Here is a 21,512-nt window from a genome sequence, read left to right on the forward strand (position 1 = left end):
GGCGGCCGAAAGGCGGCCTCGGGGCGCCGGGCGGGGCTGGGGGCCGGGCGGGGGGCGCGAGGAGGCCCAGGCGGCGCGGGGCGGGGCGGGGCGGGAGGAGGAGGAAGGCGGGCGGAAGAGGGCGCGGGGCGCGGGGCGCGGGGCGCGGGGCAGGAGGAGGGGCCGCGGCGGGAGGGGCGGGGGAGGGGCGGGGAGAGGAGGGGAGAGGAGGGGAGGGGGTGCGCCCCGCGCCCCGCGCCCCCGCCTCGCTTCTCTCCTTCCGCGCCGCGGCGCTTCCGCTTCCCTCCCGGGCGCGGGCGGGCTCCCTGCGGCCGCCGCCATGTGGCCCCCGGACCAGGAGCCCGCCCCGGCCCCCGCCGCCCCGCCGCGCGCCCGCCGCCCCCCCGCCGGCGCCCCGGGGCCCGGGCTCCGCGCCCTCCTGCCCGCGCGCGCCTTCCTGTGCTCGCGCAAAGGCCGCCTCCTGCTGGCCGAGTCGGTGAGTGCGGGCGGGCGCCGTCGGGGCCGAGCAGGGCCAGCTCGCGGGCGGCGGGGGCGCGACCCCGGCCCTCCCCGCTCCCCGGCCCGCCGCCCCCGCCTGCGCCCGGGAGGAACCGGGAGGAACCGGGGGACTGGGAAGGGCCCCGGGACGGGTGAGGCCGCACGCACGGCGGGGGGCGCGAGCAGAGCCCTCCCGGGGGCCGGGGGCCGGGGGCCGGGGGCCGGGGGCCGGGGGCGGCCCGGCGGTGACTTCATCCCCCTCCGCGGCCCTCCCCGCTGCGATCCCGCCGCCCCGCCCCGCCCCGCCCCGCCCCGCCCCGCCGGCCTCCGGCCTCCTGCCTCCTGCCCGCAACCCCCACCCCCGCCCGACAGGCCTTTGTCTGGGGGACTCCGCGCGGCGGGGCCGGTGCTGGGCCTCGGGCAGGGAGGGGGCGGGGCGGGGCGGCGCAGGGGGGCGAGGTGCGGAGGAGCCCTCGGGAGATTCCTAGTCCGTCGTTATTCCCACTTGGCGGACAAGAAGGCTGAGGCCAGGAGCCTGGGGGACCTGACAGGTGGGCCACTCGAGGGCTGGGTGACAGCAAGGGTGAGAGCGGGATCTCATCAGTGAGATCCGAGGCTTCTGGCCCAGACCTGCCCTTGGCGCTGGCAGGACGGGACCTGGCTGCCACTCCTGCCCCTAGGGTCAGCCTGGAGGTCACGGCCCGGGGCCTGCCCAACCCCCAGGTGAGGCCCCCCGATTCGGGCCACACTCCAGGGGTCACCTCTGGTTGGCCCCGGCCCTGCCCAGAGGTTGACGGGAAGCGCTTTTGCAGAGAAGCCTTAAGCCCCAGCGGCCCTCAGCCCACAGGAGTCAGGAATCCAGATCTAGGCGCTCACAGGAGTAGGGGGCGGAGAGCGGCTCAGGGCTGATCCCAGGGGAGCCACGCTGGTCACCCCTGGCTGCTCCAGGCCTGAGAGGGGGAGGCTGACAGGGACAGGAAAGGGGAGGAAGCAGCCACAAGGAGTCAGGGAATGGGGGAGCAGGCGTGGGAGGGGGCTCCTCAGAATCTGGCTTTGGGGGTGGCGGACAGGAAGGGGAAGGGCAGCAGAGGGGCCCCTGTGGAGGAGGCACAGCAGGAGCCGGGTCGGCGCTGGGTCAGGGTCAGGGTCCCACGGCCTGGCTCTCCCTGGAGGCCCCTCTCTGTGCCTCAATTTCCCATCTGTTGAGTTGAACTCAGCTACCCCCATGGGCTCGTTCAAGACAGATTCGGGTGCCCTGGGGACTCTCTGGGATCTCTGCGGCTCATTTGTCTAAGCAGCCACAGTGTTTCCTGTGGGGCACCCGGGAGTCCCTGCGGGGCCCCCTGAGCCCCACTCAAGCTACTCAGCCACGGTGACAAATCAGGACGCAAGACGGCCCACACTCGGGCAGGGCCACTTGTCAGCCAGCCCTGAGGCCACATGCCTGTCCCCCGGGGCGCTGGGCAGCCACTTCACTGTCTGCACCTCGGTTTCTCGTTTGCCAAGTGGGCCGTGAGCAGCACCTGTGCACAGGTGGCTGCGAGGCCGCCCCAAGCCTCAGCGGGCCCTGGCCAGGGGACAGCCCCCCATCTTGGTCTGTCCTGCCCTGCAGCGGGCACCCCCAGGGCCGCAGCATCGTGGGGCATCGGTGCCCACCCATCGAGTGCGGAAGCCGGCCCTTGGGCGGGGCGGGGGGGTGCTGCAGGGCTGCAGGGCTGGCTGGGCTGGTAGGCCCAGGGCCTGAAGCCTCAGTGAACACTCCCCTCCCGGGAGGCCTTGTTCCTCCTGGGGAAATTGGCAAACCTGTAAAAAACTCAGAGTTACACTGTAAGGCCCCAACACCCACCGCCTGGATCGCGCAGTTGTGAACATGTTGTCGGATTTGCTTTATCTTACGCATCTGTCTGGGCACCAGGGCGGTTTAGTGTTTGATGCAGGATAAATTGCCCGCATGGGCACCTTGCAACTCCGAACACTTCAGCACGCATGTCACTAAAGTTCAAAATTCATAAGCTGTGTTTCAGCTAAAATTTACATTCTTGGGCGTTGGGTGTAATTTGTTGAAACTGGTTCCTGCTCAGCGCGCCGCCTTTGAGAGGTTTGATTTGCCCTATTGGGCCCCATCTGGGTTGGATGGATTCTGCCGAGAGCCTGCGGGGGGTGGGGGCTGGGATGCAGCCTCCTGGGGGGCTGGGCGCAAGTGGGGAGCTGGGACTTGGAGGGGGGTGGCCCGGGACGGATTCCAATCCTGGCAGCTGCAGGACCGTGGGCGGGTCACCTCCCCTGCTGGCACAGCCTCTGTCCCTGGATGCAGAGCCCTGGGCGCGGGCGTGCGAGGGGTGTGACTTTCCTTCTCACCTGCAGGGCCTCTCGTTCATCACCTTTGTCTGCTATGTGGCATCCTCGGCATCCGCCTTCCTGGCAGCGCCTCTGCTGGAGTTCCTCCTGGCCCTCTACTTCCTCTTCGCTGATGCCATGCAGCTGAATGACAAGTGGCAGGGCTTGTGCTGGCCCATGATGGTGAGGCTGCGTCCCCGGCCGGAGGGGTGGCTGCGCTGGGGCCGTCGCCCTTCAGCGTGGGGGGACTGTGCAGCTGCAGGCGGCGGCTCTCAGCGGCCCACCCCGCAGGCTGCCTCACCTCGCAGCCCCCGTTCCCCGCGCCGGGAACCCCAGCCGGCGTCCTGGCCCTGGCCACCAGGTGGCGCCGGTGCTCCCAGCCGCGGGCATTCTAGCCCTTTCCACCAGAGCAGGACAGGCTAACCGAGGGTTCGCAGGGCTTAGCCAGACTTCAGCCATCTGGCAACTTGCTTGGTCACCTGGGAGCCCTCAAAACCCCACCTCAAACTGCCTGAGGAGGGACAAAAACGCTGCAATTGAACCCTGGTCTCGTGACTTCGTACCAGTACGCGTCCTGATGAGCTGCACTCTGTGTCCCCGTGTCTGGGGACAGGTGAGCAGAAACCAGGACACGTAAATGGACCTGCCGCAAGTCTGTGGCACAGCGAGGCCCTTCGGAGAGCCAGCCGGGGGCAGGTGACCGGGTTTTCAATGTCTTTCTCATCAAAAAGGGAGCCCTGCATGTGGGCGAAGCCACAGAGCAAGCTGCAGCCTGGCCCACGTCCTGTTGTCCACCAGACAGGGCACGGCCACTTGGACCGGGCACAGGGCAGCCTCCGGGGGCACCCGGACAGGGGCAGGAACGGGTGGAGAAGGGTCAGGGAGTGCGATGGGACCAGGACAGGCCGGGAGCCCGGGGGATGCCAGAGCTGCGGGTCCGGGGAGTGCCCAGCCTGCCAGGCTCATCGTCCCCTGGGAACGGCGGTTCCAGCCCCGTTCCTGCCACCTGCTGCCCTTCCGAGGCCCTGGCCCTGTCTGGGCTCCGCTGTGCCCCAGTCCAGGGAGCCCAGGGCAGTGACCACACCCCGCCTCCCCAGGACTTCCTGCGCTGTGTCACTGCGGCTCTCATCTACTTCGCCATCTCCATCACGGCTGTCGCCAAGTACTCAGACGCGGCTTCCAAAGCAGCTGGGGTGAGTAGCCCCCTGAGCCCTGGAAGGGGTTGCCCGGCGATGCCCCCTCAAGGTCACCCCACCCCTGGTGGAGCCCCAGATGCCCTTTGGACACTCAGTGTCTGGGGCAGAGTCTGTCCCTGCATAGGCCCTTGGGCTTGCACGCAGGTCTCCACAACTGCAGAGTCCCTGAGCGGAGTGTCAGTGGGCCCCGGGTTTGGGGGGCTGCTTGCCCACCAAGGCCACAGTGCAGTTTCCTACTTGCCGGTCCTGGGAGGCGGCTGTGCTCGTCCGTCCCGCCTGTTCAGCGGGTCAAGTGGGGCGGCGGCTTCCCTGCCTGTCCCGGGCCCTCGGCCCAGAGACTCCCAGCTCCCCGTGATGGGTGCCATGCGCCCTGTCCCGTCCCACAGGTGTTCGGCTTCTTTGCCACCATCGTGTTTGCCGTTGATTTCTACCTGATCTTTAACGACGTGGCCAAATTCCTCAAAGAAGGGGACTCCGCGGAAGAGAACACGGCCGACAAGGCGGAAGGTGGGTGGCCACCCCGCTTTTCCCCGGGGACCCAGCTTGCCGACCCAGGGCTATTGCTGGGGACCCTTCCCTCCGCCCCCAGGGATACTTGGCCAGTGTGAAGCTGGAGGAGTGCGTCCTCCCCCAGGAGGGCAGGAAGCGTTCTCCCGGCCTGCTTCTCCCGTCCCTTCACGGGGCACGGATCATGCAGCCAGCTGGCTTCCCAGGGCCTCTGCCTCTCCAGGAAAAGCAAGCTGAGGGCAGGCCTAGCACCTCCTCCTCGGTGGGACCTTCCCGGATGAGCCCCCAAGGCAGCCAGTCACTGAGCTGCAAAGTGGCCACCTGCCCTGATCACATCCCCTGAACCCCCACGACACCTGCCCAGCGTCCCGGGCCCATGGCTCAGGGGCCAGAGAACCAAGCTCCCACCCTTCTCCACGGCGCCAGCAAGCTCAGATTTATGAGCCAGCAGAAACCATCCTTCTGCTAAAAATATGAGGCTCCTCTCTCCCCGTCCTGGACTTGGACCAACCCTAGGTTTAACGTCCCTAGACATTTTCCCCAGGCCTTTGTGAGCTGCTACCAGTTGCCTGCCATGCGTTCTTCAAGATAACCAGTCAGCAAGTAGGGAGTGGCAGTGCAGACATGTGTTTGAATATTGTGGGCTTTAATATTTGGAGATAGAAATTTTTTTTTTTTTGGTGGTAAAATGATTCCTAGCTCATGTGTTAGAATGAATACAGCAAAACCATAAAATCCCACCAGTCTAGCCCTTGGCACAGGGCTAGGGGGTCAGGGTTTTTGGAGGCTCTCGGAGCTCACCTGTGACCCCAACAGTATGAGGATTGACTGGGGCTCCAAGAGTCAGGGGTTGGCCAGGGAAGGGGGGGTCCCTCCCTGAAAATAGCAGTTGGCACTGCAGCTGGAGCGGGGGTTAGCGACTTGAATGCTGTTCCTCCTGCAGAAGGCTCTACAGAGTACTCTGGGGGGCTGGGCTTCGAGGAGCCCTTGAGTCACACCTTAGGTAGGCCCTGAACATCATAAAATGTGTCTGATCACCACATAAAATTAGGATTCGGGCCAAGGGGATTGAAACTCTAAGGTGGCTGAAGAGAGGATTCCTGATTTTCTAGCATATTTTACTTTCTTGTCCCAGAATAATGGCTGTGCCCACTGTGCCCTGCTGAATTGTGGCAGGGTTTGGGGTGCGGATTTGCCACGCTGACACCCCCAGGGGAGAACAGCCCAGGGAGACCTGGGAGAGGCTAGAGCAAGGGCATGTGGGCACCCCCTCCGCGTGGCCGTACCCTGGAGGTGACGGCGGCTGCCCATGCGGGGTCCCGGCCCGGGGCTCCAGCCGGAAACCCAGCCGGTCTCCCCGGGCACCCGGGCCTAGAAACTCCCGCCAAGCATCCCCTTTGTCTTCCTTCCAGAAGAGAATTCCGACTCTGACTCCGACTGAGGGGCGTCGGAGGGAGGCGGGGCCTTCAGCAGTGGGAGCTGCTGGCCGCCCGGTGACAGGCACACGACGCGCCACCAAACGCGGCACCCGGGGCGTCGTGCACGTCGGGCCATGTGTCCTCGTGTCTGCCACGGACCTGAAGCCTTGTAAGCGCTCTGCCAAAAATAAGCACAAGGGGACAGAGCGGATGGAGCCTGCACCTCCGTCGCAGGGAGCACCGGGGGGGGCGCACTAGAAGCCACCCCAGGCCAACCTGCTGGGCCCCAAGGATTCTCGTTTGCATTTGGTGTCCCACTCGTGCCAGGCACTTTGTCGAGAACCATCCTTCCGAGGGTTCCTTCAGGGAGCACCAGTTCCCGCTTTACTTTGCAACAGGGAGAAAACCGACCTTTGCTCCCACGGCACCCCTAACAGGTGCCTGTCACGCTCCGGAGCCACATCTCGGGGACGGGGCAGCTGTAGGTTGGCTCACCGGGGCGCAGACCCGCGTGCCTAACCGTGAACTCGCTGACAGCCTTCTGGGTGGCCCGGCAGGCCCGGCCGCACCCTCTTTCCCCGGGGCCCCCCGGCAGGCAAGGGGCCCGATGTGCCTTCTGTGTGCCCCCAAGGACGTGTGCTGTGTGTGTATGTTCAACGGGATTTTGTAACTTTATGTAATTTTTTTTTTTTACACAAAAGTAGTTTTTTACATGACACTTTCTGTGACCCAAAAGGCCTCACCTGGCCCCGTGTCTTGGGCATCTGTGACCTTTGTTCGTCTCTTGCATGTAAAAGCCACAGTGGATTAAACCAGACTATGTGCTTGCAGTGTACGTGTCTGAGAACCCTCAGCCCCAGGCAGCGCGCTCCAGGCCTGCTGCGCAGAGCGGCCCTGTCCGCCGGGCGTCCCCACCGCTCCGGTTCAGCGGCCGCGCTTGTGCCACCCAGGCACCCCGAGCGTCTGCCGCACGGGAGCACCCGCTCCTCACACAACCCCGGGTCACGGCCCAGGAAACTAACAGAAGGTTCGGGGACTTGCCCGGTCCCCAGAGCCCCTCTGAGGGGCCCGGGAGCCTCTCACTGGGGTGTCAGGATCACAGTCCACGGCCCCCCTGAGGCAGCCGGAACCCGGGGCGCTCGTGGTCGGGCGCTGGTCGCACGGGGGCCTCGGGCTTGAAGCCCGGGAGGACGCCGGGGCTCCGTGCAAACGGCCCAGGCGCTCTGCCCCAACTCTCGTGCACATTCGAAAACCTGCGGGACAGCGGAGCGTGCAGAGGCGCGGGGTACACGGCGGGGTCCACGCAGCCTGACAGCCCGACCCCGGCCGCCCTCACAGACGCGGGCTGCGTTCAGCCTTCCAGGCGGCGGAAGGAAGTGGGGGCCAAGAAGGAGACGATGCCACTTTTATGTGTCCATTTATTAAACAATTCCTTCATGACAATTTAGTACAATATTTATTAGCGATTAGTGTTGAGAAAATTATTTCCCTCTACATACAAAAATACAGATTTGAACACTATGAAAACAATCAGCACAAGTACCATGAAAAATAGGTCCTTCAAAAGAAACAAAGGGGCAAAACCGAGGGCAATGTGAGGCTTTGTCTGCTGTCAGGGACAAATCACCGGGGGCAAAGGCTCTGGGGCCCCAGACCTGCTCCACGTGGACAGAGTCCAACCCACGAGCCAGGGTTCGAGAAGCTGGGAGACACCCCCCCCCGCCCCAGCAGCATAAACCAATGCGTGCCGAGTGGCATCCTTCCGAATGCCCCACAGCTGTGTCCAAACTAGTAAAGGAAATAGACTTTTCAGAAGCAAAATGTCATAGTTGTTAAATTAACGTCGCCCCCCAGAAGTGCCACTGGGCCAAGTACCAGTGAAGAATCACTGCAGTTACCAGCCATCTGACTTGACTTCCTTCGTTAAAATAATTACGTAGTCTGACCCTTCCAAAGGACAAAAGAGGAGCTGTAATATCATGTTTCAGTAAATCCATTCCTTCACTTTGCAACGGCTCAGCTAGTTTACTCGAGATTTTTCTTGACCAGACAGAACTCGCGTCCTACAGGGGTGGGAAAGCCAAAGGAGCAGCTAGCGGGTTAGCTGGGTCTCGACTTCATGGGGCTCCGCACAGCAGGGCACCTATTTTGTCCAGGCAGAAAGCCAGAAAGGGGCACCGAGCCCATGTGAGATCTGAGGAGGCCAGCGGGCGGAGGGGGACGCAGGGCCGGGGGTGGCCTGAGCCGTCCGCAGACGCCAGGCCCAGGACCGCCCTCGCCAGGCCAGGACACCGGGGTTGCGACACGGGGGTTCTGCACCATCTCCACCCCAGAGAGGGGGGAGGTCAGGGCACCGCGGACGTCCATTCTTTTTTATGAAATCACTTTCCTCTTTCTGTTTGAGGTGAGCGGTGGCTCCAAGTGACCAAGTGGTTTAAAAATGCCAAATGCAGTTATACGGATTCATAATTATTTCACAGAAATATACTCTTACTCTCAGACTGTTGAAATAAGCAGAAACAAATCATTGGGGAGAAAGCAGCAGAGAGGAGGCAGGAATAGCCAAGGTGGGTATTGTTTCTTTAATTTTTTCAAAATATGTAACGAAGTCTAAAAGGGATAATGGCCAAACCTCAAAACCATCATTGCTAAAAGCAATATTAAAAGGACACAATCTAAAATCATGCTACAAAAATAGTGTCATCTGGTTTAACTAAATGTACATCTTTTTTTCAATTCCATGATTGACAAGTGTTTATGTGACTCACGCACAGAAGGCACCGAAGGTGAAACAATTCTTATTTGTCTTAAAATATACAAAGACAGAATTACCTGTTTTGGGGGAAAAAACATACAGTCATACCTGTAATAAATAGTTAAGTGTTTTTGCCACGGGTTCCTGAACCCCTACAAATCTCGACATATACAAATAGTTTCGATCCCTACATTCTTTCAGTGGGAACCATATCAAAATCAAGTTATTAAAAGCACTGGTTTTATCCACATACGTTAGTTTCATCATGAGGCAGGATCTGAAAGCTCATTTTTAAAATGGATTACAGAGTGAAAGCGCTGGAAGTAGGCAGCCCCGGTGTGGGCCGGGGCCAGCTTGGAGGTGCATCAGGCCTCCTGCCTGCGTCCTCCCCGGGGGGGCCGGCCCTTGGACCAACCAGTTCTCCCTTCAAGCCCTGATTATTTGCCTTCCTCGCTTCTGCAGAGAAGGGAACAGGATCTCAAAACTTGCAAAACCGATTCTGGAAAAGGCAAGAAAGCAAAATGGCCCACAGAGGGAGGCAGCCGTCAGACTGGCCCTGCCTGGCATGCACATCAGGTCCCCACACTGTCCTCGTGTCCTGGTAAAATGGGGTGCTTCCTACTGGGGTTTCTCAGATTTGACAGGTTCAGACTATTACCAAGTCCCATACAAACCATCACCCGAATCAACCGTGTCCTACTTTCTATCCTCTGAGGCACAATTAGGAAAAGAAACTTCCAGCCTCGCCCTGATCCCATCAACAAAGCTGATCAAGGTCCTTTGAGAAGTTCCTACTCTAAATTAGAACCATAAAAGTTCTGATAGCGCACTACAGTCCAGGCTACTAACCCCTTACTGAAGGCTCTCTGGCCTCTGTGTACGATGCATCCCAAAGAAAACATGCCACTCACAGGTGTCTAGATAAGCAGTAACCTGAATTGAAGTCTTGGCATAAAAATGCAGACAACAAGCTAACTCTATGAAAAAGATGTACTATTCAAGAATCCATAAGCTGAATTTTATTCTAGGCAAGTTGCCATTGATTCAAGCTCAGCGGACTTGTAGGTAACTTTTTTCTTTACTGTTTAGGAATAAGAAAAACTAGAGAGGGGGGAAAAATCCCCAAGGTTGAGAAATTAAATCCAAATGAAATAAAAACATGATCCAGACCAGAGAAGGGAAAACACATCAGGACCCATTCCTCTGTTTCCAGTCTAAGAGTATATAAATGCCATCTACTGGTGTGAAGAAAAGTCAACCCAGAACATTCCTTTTCAGAAGAAAGTTCCAGATTTAACATATTGAGGGTGTTTTCTGTCAGAGATTGGTTTCTAAATAAAAGCAATGTAGAAGGTCAAATATTTCAAATTACCTTTTCAACCAGACAGTTCTTAATGATCTCAGAAGTATCTGCTGAGGAGAGAAGAAACACGAGATTTTATAAAAAGCCAGGAAGGTTTGCAAAGTTCAAGGAAGGTGGCGTTATGTCTGCGTCTCCCTAAGGTGGCAAACGAGTTAATGGCAGTGCCTGGGCAAGAAGCACCTTTTTATTTTGCTAAAGAGAATTAATTGGCAATAGCCTTCAGCCTAGAAAGTGCTGCTGTTTTTTGTTTTTTGTGGGTTTTTTTTTGCCTTTTGCCTTTTGCTACCTGTTTAATGTCATTATTTTCCTGTATAAGCAAAATATGGAGAAAAAGACAATCAAGCAGTGGTGACACAACTTCATGGTTGCTTGGTTTTGAACACAGAGACACAAGGGGACCACTTAAATCATCACTGCCTTCCAGAATCACCAAACTGGCCACACACTGCCTCCACACACTATTGATCTGTGAGGGCCAGTTTTGAGAACCCAAATATTTGAGAACCAAATATTTTGAGAAATATCTTATTTCTCCTAAAATAGCACAGGAGTATCTGCAAGAAAAGGTGAGCTGGGGCCACACGGAGGACATGACACACGGAGGCGCTACTCCAGGCTTTGCTGTCAGGAGCACGGATTTGCATACATGTGCAGACAGAGTTACGTGCTTTCTCTCCTCAAGAGACTGCCTGTGGCTTAACCAAAGTCTCAATCACTAGGAAAGCATCAAAGAAAAGCAGATGAAGCTGCAGGCTTTAGAAAAGTAGACATGTTTTCAACAGAGTCCAAAGCTCTGAGCAGAAGCATCCAACACATTGGATACACTTCACGCCTACCCGTGGGCAAGAGCCTTCGTCCCAGGGGAGTCATGGTGCCCTGAGGACTCGGGGTGTGGTCCGCCTCCCAGAGCCCAGCCCTCAGAGCCAGGCTGGGTCCCAACTGCCTTCCCCAGGGCTGGCCAGGCTCTGCCCAGACTGGCACTTCAGCTCCAGGTGCCCAGGAGGCCTTGGCGCTGGGACTGGACAGGCTACTACATCCCTCTTTTGCCAGGCGAAAGTAATCTCTTAGACAAGTGTTGCTGCACAGAGTAAAAATCTGAAATAAAATACTTTAAATCAAACTTCTATGAGGTTTTAATCTGTGACTGGCTTCATCCTTCCCTGGGTCTCTCTGAGGCCAGCGAGCATCTTTAGGCCCCCATGACTGTAATCTCTCTGTTTGAAAGGGACAGACCTCTCCCTCCATGCCTTCAGCAGTGAGAAAGGAAGATGCAGGAGAATCAGAGGGGAAAAAAAAATACCACATCACCCAAATCTGTGCCAAGATCAACTTTCTCTGAAGACGTCAGTGTTTGCATCCATCTAAAACCACTAGAGGTTCCACCAAATGCTTGAGGGTTTCAACCATACAGTCTCCAGGAGCAAATTCCAATTTACACAACGACTGCAGTTCCCATCAAGTTTGGTACCAACTATGAAAGCCAGCATCATCCTACCAGAAAATTGATAAACACTATGACTGCCTCAGCCTTAAAATGCCCCCAAACCAAATGGATATGATCCATAGTGGAACTATTAAATGTACAAACAAGCTTCCTTCAATTTGGGGGGAAAAAAAATCCTGTTAAGCCCCCACTAAGTCTAGATTGTCTTGTTTGTACACAGAGGCAACACAAGGAAAATGCAAGTGTTGCCACACTCGCCCTAGACAGCCCTCCACGAGTGCTCACCACCACACTGCCGTGCATCTGCCTCACCCGGATTAGAGAGCTAGAGAATGGGCCTGGCCGCTGCTGGTTGTACTGGGAGCTAATTAAATATACAGAAATATATTTACAAAAACCATGGGGGAGGCTCATGGCACAAAGGATATTAAATAGTTACAGGGACATAAATAATTCCAAAGATTCTAACACTACGATGCAAATTGACTCCGAGTCGCTCTGTGGCACAAAGTGCCATCACTTTTTATCACCTGTAAGCATTTGTAGTTTAGATGGGCTTCAGAACCCTTTCTTGCAGCTTTCAACACATCCTCAGGAGACCAATAGGCCCTTTTTCACCAGATGATAAACTGGTTTTATTGCAGTGACTTGGGAAAACTTGGGCAACAATCCTGCCTGAGTGGTATTCTTTTTTTCAATCTCACTTCAAAGGCGGCTTTTTATTGAGGCCAAGTAACATGATTCCCAGCAGATTTCTGATAAAGTTCAGGGTGGTCCTTCCATGTGGGCCCCGCTGAATGCAAGCTTGAGTCTTTGTGACCCTGTTTCTAACGAACTCTCAGAGGGAGATGAGCCCATTTTGGACTATGCAGACACACTCAGCAAATGCAAAATAAATACATAAAATGAACAGATATAAAATCTAGATGTCACAATCTCCTCAGAAGTCACTACATACGCTAAGTCTGCGAAGCATGATTTGTGCTGCCTCGCAACACACACGGGAGGGGGCTCAATCGGACCGGTGTGGAAGCAGTGGGGGGGGGGGTGACCACCAGACCAGCGGGGCTCTGCACCTGCAGCCCACCAGCCCGCCGCCCCTGACGCAGACAGGAGCTCGCACCTGCCACCGGGGCTGCTGCCCCCAGAAGGAACCACAGCAGAATTGAGATGGTACCAAAGGGCTGGTCCAGGGGGCTAGGCCGTCACCCCAACCCTTCAGACACGGATTCACCCGCCTAGCAGGGCTACCTGCCCTAGGAAATCAGACGCTCTCTTCCACAAAGCGGGTGATGCCACGCACGGGGGGCCGGATGCTTTCCCAGCCACACTGCGCCCAACACACACTCACGATCTCTGCCCCGACGGTGCCCGGCTGCAGCTGCCATCAGCCACCACTAGGCGAGGTTCTGGGGGATCCCCTGGGCTGCAGACTCGTTCCCCCAGCAGGACGGGTTTCCTCCCTGGGGACAGCTGAACACAGAATAGCAGAGCAAGAAGGAGGTTTGTAAACATTAACAACAGTTCAGAGAGCGAAAACCCCACAACTTAAAACATTTTTCCCATGAAAGACACAATTGGTCTCCCACAGGAAAAATGCAAAGAACAAAAACACTACAGCATCACAGGGGCTCGTTTAACATGTCCACCACATAACCTTCACGTTCTCAAGCATCCATTCGAAACCTCACAGAACTACAATCTTTCCCCAAAACTTCCAAGATCCATGTTCATAGCTATGACCCTGAGGCACACAAAAGCTACAATCTGTGCCTCCCGAAACATCAGTGAAAGGATGTGTCGTGGTGGAAATTCAAGTATTTTCAAATCCTGGACAAACCTACTCAGAATCACTTTAGAGCTGTCCTCAGGCATTCAACACTTAGCACACATCCCTAAAGGAGAGGTGTGTCCCGACCTGTGGTCCACGAAGCCAGCAAACGGGCAAGCATTCTGGCTGCTGGAATGGATTGTATTTTTTGTGTGGCTTTTACCTGAGAAGGTAAAATTGCAGGAAGTCTGCAATTTGGCCTCCAAGTAGTAAGGGTGGGTAGAAAGCTGGAAAACAAGGTGGTCCCATATTCCTGGAGAAGAATGTGGGATTCGGGGAGGTGATGCATTTGAAGAGCCATCGAGTGAGGATGTGTTGTCTCAGCAGGGTAGGAAACGAAAGGCAACCTTCCCACCTGGCAGCAGTCCTGCCAAGCCGCCCCAAGAGGACAGCAGCTCTTCCCAGCCCCATAACATCCAGACCCAGCAAACAGCTCCACCAGCACGCCGGTTGCCAAACACTCAGCATCTCACGCGGCGTTCCGGGCCTGTGCTGCTGTCGCGATGCCCCAGGCCTGGAGGACGAGGAGCAGGGGAAGATCCAGGCAGCAAGACGACACGTCGCCCTGGGGCTTGCGGGGGGCCTGCCCAGTGATCGCTGCTGACTGCTCATTCCTTGATTTTTTACCCCTCCCGGCAGCTCCCATTAATCCAAATTCTTGACTTGTCACAAAAACACATGACAGGGTGGCTCAGAGTCAGATGTGAAGCCTGTGCTTGGGGACAGTGAAGACTAGAAGAGACGCGGCAGCCAGGGAGGCCAGCTGCCCCCACAGCCACCAAATGCTGGGCAATCTGCAGGCCTCTCCCGCCCGCCTCTGTCTGAACAGCGGGGTACAGGGGGCTCCCTGCCTCACGGACCCGCCACCAGGGCCACTCTGAAAAACTTTCCCAGAATGAACTTTTACCAAAGAGGACAAAATTCAACTTAATCACAGGAAAATCTGACGTGATGAGGGAAAGAAAACTTGGTTGAAAGGATGGGCATGAGGAGAGGGAGGAGGGCTCCGGCAGGTGCTCATGTGTCCAGGCGCTGGATCTCGGGGCGACCGTCCACATCTCTGGACTCTGTGCGTGCTCGGATGTAGTCACTGGCGCTCTGCTGGTGGACACTGACCCTCCACTTCTGCACTGCCAGGAATGTGTTCACCGCATACACCGCGGTTGCCAAGAAGCCAAATATCTACAAAACACAGGCACCGGTTAGTCCTCAGACACGTCAGCCGTCTACAGGGTGTCTGGGCAGGACCTGCCCTGCACAGCTCACGCTGACCCGAGCTGTGTGCAGCTCTTCCAGCTGTACCACGCCAGGCCCACTGATATTTGGCTGTCAGACGATGGCCAAGTGTGTAGTTAAACATGATCCACATAAAGTGCTGCCTCACCTGAAGACAGCCTACGGCTTCTTTTGAAGTGTTCTGGATCTATTAAATACACACAGACACATACAAATCATGGGTTTGCCTCTTTTTCATGGCCACTGGTCCCAGATAAGAAAGCACAATGTAGCCAAAGTATTATATAGACAGGAAATGAGGGTCTCATGTGTGAAACCCTAATCAAGCCACGTGGCCTGACGTTCCAAATCATAGCCCCCCAGCTCCCGCCTGCTGCCCGGCTGCCTCTCCCTTGGGCAGCTCCAGGTGGGCAGCTCTGGGGTAAGCAGCAACAGAAATTTAATGATTTGCTAATGACTGACCGATCTACTGAGTGACACTTGGGAGGGAGAACAGCTGGTTTAGTGTTTTTTACAAACCTTTTAAAGTGCCCTTCCCTGTCGCAAAAGTGCTATACATTCATTATAAATACAGAACAATACAGAAATGCAAAACACAGAGAATCAAAGTCTTACATGACCTGGTTCCCACCCTACTCCCAAAGGCATTCTTCCTTGAAAAGCAAAAAAAAAAAATGTCATTTGACTGCTAAATGGTGTCAAGACCGCACTCTTCTTCATTAAGACCCCACATTGACAGGCCCTTAAAAAAAAAAAGATTGTATTTATTTATTCATGAGGGATGCAGAGAATGAGGCAGAGACACAGACAGAGGGAGAAGCAGGCTCCATGCAGGGAGACCGAAGTAGGACTCAATCCCAGGACCCCAGGATCACACCCTGAGCTGAAGGCAGACGCTCAACCACTGAGCCACCCAGGGGCCCCCAGATAAGGCTCTTAAAAGCAACTGTCAGAGACATCCAGGGCTCTGCTGGAAACAGACTAAAGGAGTGATTCCCAACTTTAAGTGTGTACCTGAATCACCTGGAAAACTTTTTAAAACATATTTCTTCTGGTTCGGGGGCTCCTGGGCAGGGAAGTTGGTTGAGTGTCCGACTCGGTTTTTGGTTCAGGTCATGATCTCAGGGTTGTGAGATTGAGTCCCACGTTGGGGTCCACACTCAGGGCAGAGTCTGCTTGGGACTCTCTCTCCTTCCACCCCTCCCCACTGTGCTCTCTAAAACAGATAATTAATCTTAAAAAAAAAAAAAAAAAGGAGGGAGGCATATTTCTGATTCAGTAGCTCTGGGGGAGCCTGGGAATGGCATTTCTAACAAGGTCCTCCACGATGTGGAGGCTGCTATTCTGGGGACCACAGTCTGAGAACCACGGCTCCGAAGGAACCAGGCCCGCTACTGGCTCGGTAACAACATCATTAGCAAAGAAAAAAGCTGAAGAAGAATGAGCAGGACACACACTAGGGGACAGAGGAGGGTGGGTCAGAGTGTACAAATCAGCCTGTGTTTTAACCAACTGAGTTCACTTACCACGGCAGCAATTTCTGCTCCGGTTTTGTGGTTTAAAGCAGCCAATACAATCGAAGCAATAAAGAAAAAGAAAGTGCTGAGTCCAGTGTTGACCAAATCCTAAAAAAAAAAAAAAAAAAGGTAAAGTCACTTGAAAAGAATTATTTCATGCTTTGCCCTAAAAGCAACTGAAGGATTTTCAAATATGGAGGACAATATCCAGCCTCTCTGACGGCCCCACATTTTAGTCTTGATGCCCAGGGGACTGGACCCATGAAGGAAGGCAAAGATGGTATCAGTGTATGATGCTACTTGGTGTATCACCACAGCAAAATTCACACATTAAGCAACCATGCTGTCGTTTCTAAATTAATTATTATGGAAACCCAAACTGCTAACCCATCAAGGACATGCACGTTAATTACCACTTAGGGTTCTACTGTCACCTTTAAGAAATACATTCAAATCACCTTGGCGTGGACAATGCTCCCCAGGAGTCCAGAAACTTGAAACTGGTGAAATCCCCTCCAACATCCCCTCGTTCATGTGTGACATACAAGCGCACAGTTTTCAGACTTAGAGAACACACTTAGCCCGACCTCATGCTCTTTCTCATGCACGGTCTCTCAAGGATCTAAGTGCCTAAAACCTAGAGGATTTTCTCCTTAGCTTTTTGAAAAGCAAATGCAGTCATATATGCAATGCTTCCAATATTTAACTCCTGTCTTAGCTGTTGGGAGGAACGTAGCACAGTGATTAAGTGTCACAGCCTGACTGGGTGCTAGCCAACCATGACTTGGGACAAGTCCAACTTCACTTCTTGGGTCTTATGTGGGAAGAGTACCCCCGCCCCACAGAGTTGTTCTCGGGGTCAGGTGGAGCCACCCATGTGAAGAGCTAAGCACTGCACCTGGCTCACAGGTAGGGGTCCCTCTGCACGTTTATTGATGCTTCTGTTATTACTAATGTGACAATGCACCCTGACTGCCTGGGTCATACCAGGGTCCCTCTGGTATGTGTTTCCCTCTACAAGGGAAAACACAATCCCGGTGCAGGCTTCTGCAGGCGCTCATGGAGAAAAGCAAGTACCAACTACAAAGCTCTGACCATAAACGTCTGCCAGCAGGACAGTTTTTAGCTGTGACCAATGGTAAGTAAGCAAAGGCAAATTTCTCACAAATTTAAACCCAAAAGCATTTAGTTAAAATGCTCAGTCCTGGGTAAGGTGCTGTAGGGATAAAGAATATAAAATGAACTTTCCAAAGACTATTCAGAAATGGGGGAAAGTTTTATGACACAGTGCTGAAGCCAAACATCAAACATAATTCTATGTACATTAATGGTGACTACGTAAAAAGATAAATTTGGTCAAGGGCCTGTATGCATCAAAGGTTTTAAAGAGGTTCACGTTGTTTGTCTATGATTTCCACATTTGGAAATTAATCTTAAATATCATACTCATGCAAAAAGGTTCAAGTATATAAGGATGTTTGTTACAGAACTTAAAACAGGAAAAAAAAAAAGGTAAGCAAAATGCTCACCAACAGGGGATGTGTTAAATAAAAATGGAATACTACGGGGTCATTTAAAATAATGATGTAGTTGTACATTTAACACGGAATAGACTTAAAATAGTTTAAGTGAAAAAGCATGATTCTAATGGTTCTACAAGGTCCTCCCTCCTCACACATCACAACCTACACGCGGAAGGGAAAGCTAGTCTATCTCGTCTGGAAGGTTTCATCAAGTATGACAAGTGGTTACCCCAATGGGTTGCATCACTCGAAGGGCTTTTTAACAGCTTTACTGAAATAGAACTCATATGCTTGATAGTACACCCAATTAAAATATACAGTTCAATGACCACGACTTATTTTAGAACATTTTCGGCACTCCCAAAAGAAACTCATTAGCAGTTAATTCTTCATCCTTCCCCTAATCCGAGGCAACTACTAACCTGCTTTCTGTCTCTCTGCGGATTTTCCTATTCCAGACACTTCATATAAATAGAATGAGATATTTTGGGGTCTTTTGTGACTGCCTTCTTCCACTCAGTATGAGACTTCTAAGGATCACTCATGTTGGAGCACGTATCGATGCGTCGCTCCTTTCTATTACTGTGTCGTATTCCATTGTATCAATGGGCCACATTTTGTTTACCTTTTCATCAGTTTTTGGACATTCCAGTTGTTTCTACTTTCCAGTTGTTTTGAACAACTGTATTAGGAACTTACAAGCTTTTGGGTAGACATATGCTTGGATAGACTCATTTGTCTTGGATAATCACATGATTTTATTTTGTTCTTTTATTATTATCTGTATCTTCCAGTTTTTCTGTAACAAACATTGCTCTGCTCTGCACAGCTCAAAAGGCTGAAAAGTGGAAGACAGCAGATACTCGTCGGCATCACCTACTTGAGCTCCTTGTCCATGAAACAAACAAAAGTCAAGGCTCTTAGGTTCATCCTTCACATCACGGGAAACACACACACACATGCCCTCAGGCTGGGCTCTGGGAGTTTTTAGTCAACAATGGTGCTTATTATTATTATTTTCTAATGCTTTAACTGGGACATGTACTCGATCAGCCACATGCTTTCCAGCCTGCCACAGCCGTCCCTGTTCCCTACCGTCTCACACCCGCCACCACTTTATGTTTCCTGTCTGGTCCCTAGAACACCCAAGGCTGCAGCACCTCCTTGTGCTCAGAGATGAGAAGGAAAACCACCCTCACATACACATGCCCGCAGGTGTCTCCTTCAGTGTGAAGCCCTGGAACTCCAATAACAGATCAACAGGATGTGGCCTAGAGGGTGCAAATCTGAGGCCGACTGGCCACAGCTAGCTCACAGACAGGTTTGACTTGCACAGCATTCAAAACAAATGTGGACATGCCAACATTTAAATACCAGAAGACTGCACACAAAAAACTAACTTCTTTAAAAAAAAAAGAAAAGAAAAGAAAAGCAAAGCAAAGCAAAGCAAAGCAAAGCAAAGAAAAGAAAAGAAAAGAAAAGAAAAGAAAAGAAAGAAAAAAGAAGCTTCTAGATATACTCTTGAAAAGCTGTTCCAGGAGTACCCTGAAGCAACTGCACAGTCAGCTTGGGGCTGAGGAAGAGAACCACCTGCCCCGTCTCCCCGTCTCCAGCCGTCTTCTTACCTGCCCAGCCCCAGCAGGCCAAGTCCACAGCCCTGTTCCAGCGCCAGAGAATGGGCCACCCTGCAACGGGCCCCACAAGTGGGGGCCAATGGGCACCCACGCCTCTCTCAAGGCCCAGCTGGACTCTGGCTTTTTCTCAGAACATCCCTCTGCCGGCCCCCTCCAGGCTTCTGCCCTGAGGAATCTCCCGCCTCCGGCCTGTTCTCTGCCAGGCCTCACATGAACCTGGATCTCACGGAGCACACTTACCAAGGGCGGGCAGCTTGCGTTGACCTGCCCTGGGCTTTCAGTTCCCAAGCCCTAGCACACAGCAGGTGTTCAATACAGGTCTGCCAGACTGAGCACAGGTGAGACAGGTAAACAGGTTCAGCCCCGGGCTGTCACTGCAATCGCTCTCAAAACACTGGGGTCTGTGGCTGGCTCTGGTGTCAGCTCTACACATGGATGACAGGGGGGCAGTTCACGGCCACTAGTCCATACCGTGTACAGACTTGTGCTCAAATGGCCCTAGTATCAAAGGGACAATCATACTATGACGATGGTGCCAAATACCGTCCATGGAATCCCTATTGTGCCAACCGTGTGTTTGTCTTTATAGCATCACCAATCCTAACCTGATTACGATCTACAATACATTATAGAGCAGGAGACGTGTTATTTTGTTTTACTTTTAGGGGTAAGGAAACTGAGTCCCAGAAAAGATGAGCATGGTACGATAAAGATTACGTATTTGGTCTTTGTCCCCAGTTCCTTGGCACTTCCTGAGTGATAGGAGCGCCTTCTGTGATTCATAAGGAACCCCTCGCAACCATGCCTGAGTTTACGCTAATGAGACAACTCCCTGGAGCCCCTGGATAGTTTCAGGATAGGAGCTGGTTACCAGAAAGTCCAAAACCAACCAGGCTGTTAGAAGGCTGGAACTTTCAGCCCCACCCCCATGGGAGAAAAGAGGGGCTAAAAATTGAGTCTCAACAATTAATGAATTTAATCAGTCGTGCCTACATAATGAAATCCCCCAGAGAAAAAAAAAAAAAAAAGAAATCCCCCAGAGAAAACCCCCAAGCAACAGTGCTCCTGGAGCTTCCGAGCTGGTGACTACACACCTATGCTGAGAGGGCGCTACACCCTGACTCTTGAGGACAGAGGCTCCAGAACGTCGAGACTTCTGGATCCTGCCCTATACACACACACCTCTTCCATCTGCTCCTGAGTTGTACCCTTTACAACAAACTGGTAATCACAAGTCGAACACTCTGCTCACGTTCTAGAAGTTCCTCTAGAGACTTACGAACCTGAGGAGGCAAACCTGCAGTTGGTGCAGGTCACCTGGGAGCCCCATTTGGGGCTTGTGGGACCAAGCCCTTCTCCTGGGTGTCTGTGCCAACTACAGGAGTCAGTGTCAGAACAGAGCTGAATTTCTGGACACCTCGTTGGTGTCAGAGAATTAGACAACTACTTGGTATGGGAAAACAGAGATTCGATGTCAGAAGAAAAGACATACATTTAGTGTGAAAAGTGGCGTCAGAAAACACTATACCATGAGTCATGGCCGAGGCCTTAGGGCTCTGCATGTGGCCCCTCTGGGTGACCCAAACTGTCCCAACTCAGCACCCAACATGGGTTCTTGATCACGAGAGGTTTGTGGGTTGAGCAGGGGCCACCGAGGCACTAAGAAGAGCACCAAGGAGGAAGAAGAAAAGCCAGGGAGAGTGCGATGTCACGGCAGGCCAGAGTGGAGAGCACGATGGGAAGGACGGAGCACTCCGTGGCAGTTCGGCTCCCATGTTCAGTGTGGGGAGAGCTGAGGAACAGCTAGGGGATCCAGGAACAGGGACATCAGGTCTATCTTTTGACCCAGGTGGTAGCTCCACAATCTTGATCATTCTTAAGTCAACTGTACATTTTTAATGACTTTATCTGAATAAGCTATATTTGACAGTAAAAGGTGAGAAAAGAGAGATGGGGAGTCGGGACATAGAGAAGGTCAAGGTCCCTCCTTGTGGGAAGTTCAGCTAAGCAGTGGTGACGGACTCAGAGAACCGGCTAAGGAGACTGGGAGCCCCTGGCAGGCGTTCAATGGTTGGCAGGGGCTGGAAGAAGAGAGGGATGGGGTGAGGGAGAAGGCCCAGGGCACTAGCCACCGTAGACATGGGTGGGACACAAGTGTACGAGCCCCTAATACATGGAGAAAACCAAGCACTACAGGAGGAGTCCCACAAATTCATCAAAAACAAACAAGTGAACCCAGAGCTATCAGAATCTTTCTGCTGGCATCAAATAATG

General features: G+C 53.7%; 2 protein-coding genes across 4 annotated transcripts in view; one reads left to right on the plus strand and one right to left on the minus strand.

Moving 5' to 3' along the window:
- The first annotated feature begins 304 nt into the window (after nt 1–304).
- On the plus strand, nt 305–6,765 carry CMTM3 (CKLF like MARVEL transmembrane domain containing 3). 2 transcript variants are annotated; one of them, XR_013373613.1, is made up of 6 exons: nt 305–475; nt 2,842–2,997; nt 3,912–4,007; nt 4,397–4,517; nt 5,930–6,104; nt 6,334–6,765. XR_013373613.1 is itself a non-coding variant. In XM_077885971.1 (5 exons), the coding sequence occupies exons 1-5, from the start codon at nt 320–322 to the stop codon at nt 5,956–5,958; spliced, it is 558 nt and encodes a 185-aa protein (XP_077742097.1). In that variant the 5' UTR covers nt 305–319; the 3' UTR covers nt 5,959–6,765. The 2 variants fall into 2 exon arrangements, 1 of the variants encoding a protein (XP_077742097.1); XM_077885971.1 differs by having other exon boundaries at nt 5,930–6,765.
- A 571-nt stretch (nt 6,766–7,336) lies between these two features.
- CMTM4 (CKLF like MARVEL transmembrane domain containing 4) overlaps nt 7,337–21,512 on the minus strand; it is a 71,345-nt gene continuing 57,169 nt past the window's right edge. For both annotated transcript variants that reach the window (XM_077885961.1, XM_077885951.1), the window contains exons 3-4: nt 16,091–16,189; nt 7,337–14,510 (exon numbers count right to left, since the gene is read on the minus strand). In XM_077885961.1, the coding sequence (XP_077742087.1) occupies nt 14,346–14,510; nt 16,091–16,189 (264 nt within the window). In that variant the 3' untranslated portion in view covers nt 7,337–14,345. The remainder of the gene's footprint in view (nt 14,511–16,090; nt 16,190–21,512) is intronic.

Source organism: Canis aureus, chromosome 3, assembly GCF_053574225.1.
Source record: "Canis aureus isolate CA01 chromosome 3, VMU_Caureus_v.1.0, whole genome shotgun sequence".
NCBI lineage: Eukaryota > Metazoa > Chordata > Mammalia > Carnivora > Canidae > Canis > Canis aureus.

Coding starts and splice junctions, on each gene's coding strand:
- CMTM3 (XM_077885971.1), top strand. CDS start 320: ATGTGGCCCCCGGACCAGGAGCCCGCCCCGGCCCCCGCCGCCCCGCCG. Junction 476..2,841: donor GCCTCCTGCTGGCCGAGTCG/GTGAGTGCGGGC, acceptor TCTCACCTGCAG/GGCCTCTCGTTCATCACCTT. Junction 2,998..3,911: donor GCTTGTGCTGGCCCATGATG/GTGAGGCTGCGT, acceptor CCGCCTCCCCAG/GACTTCCTGCGCTGTGTCAC.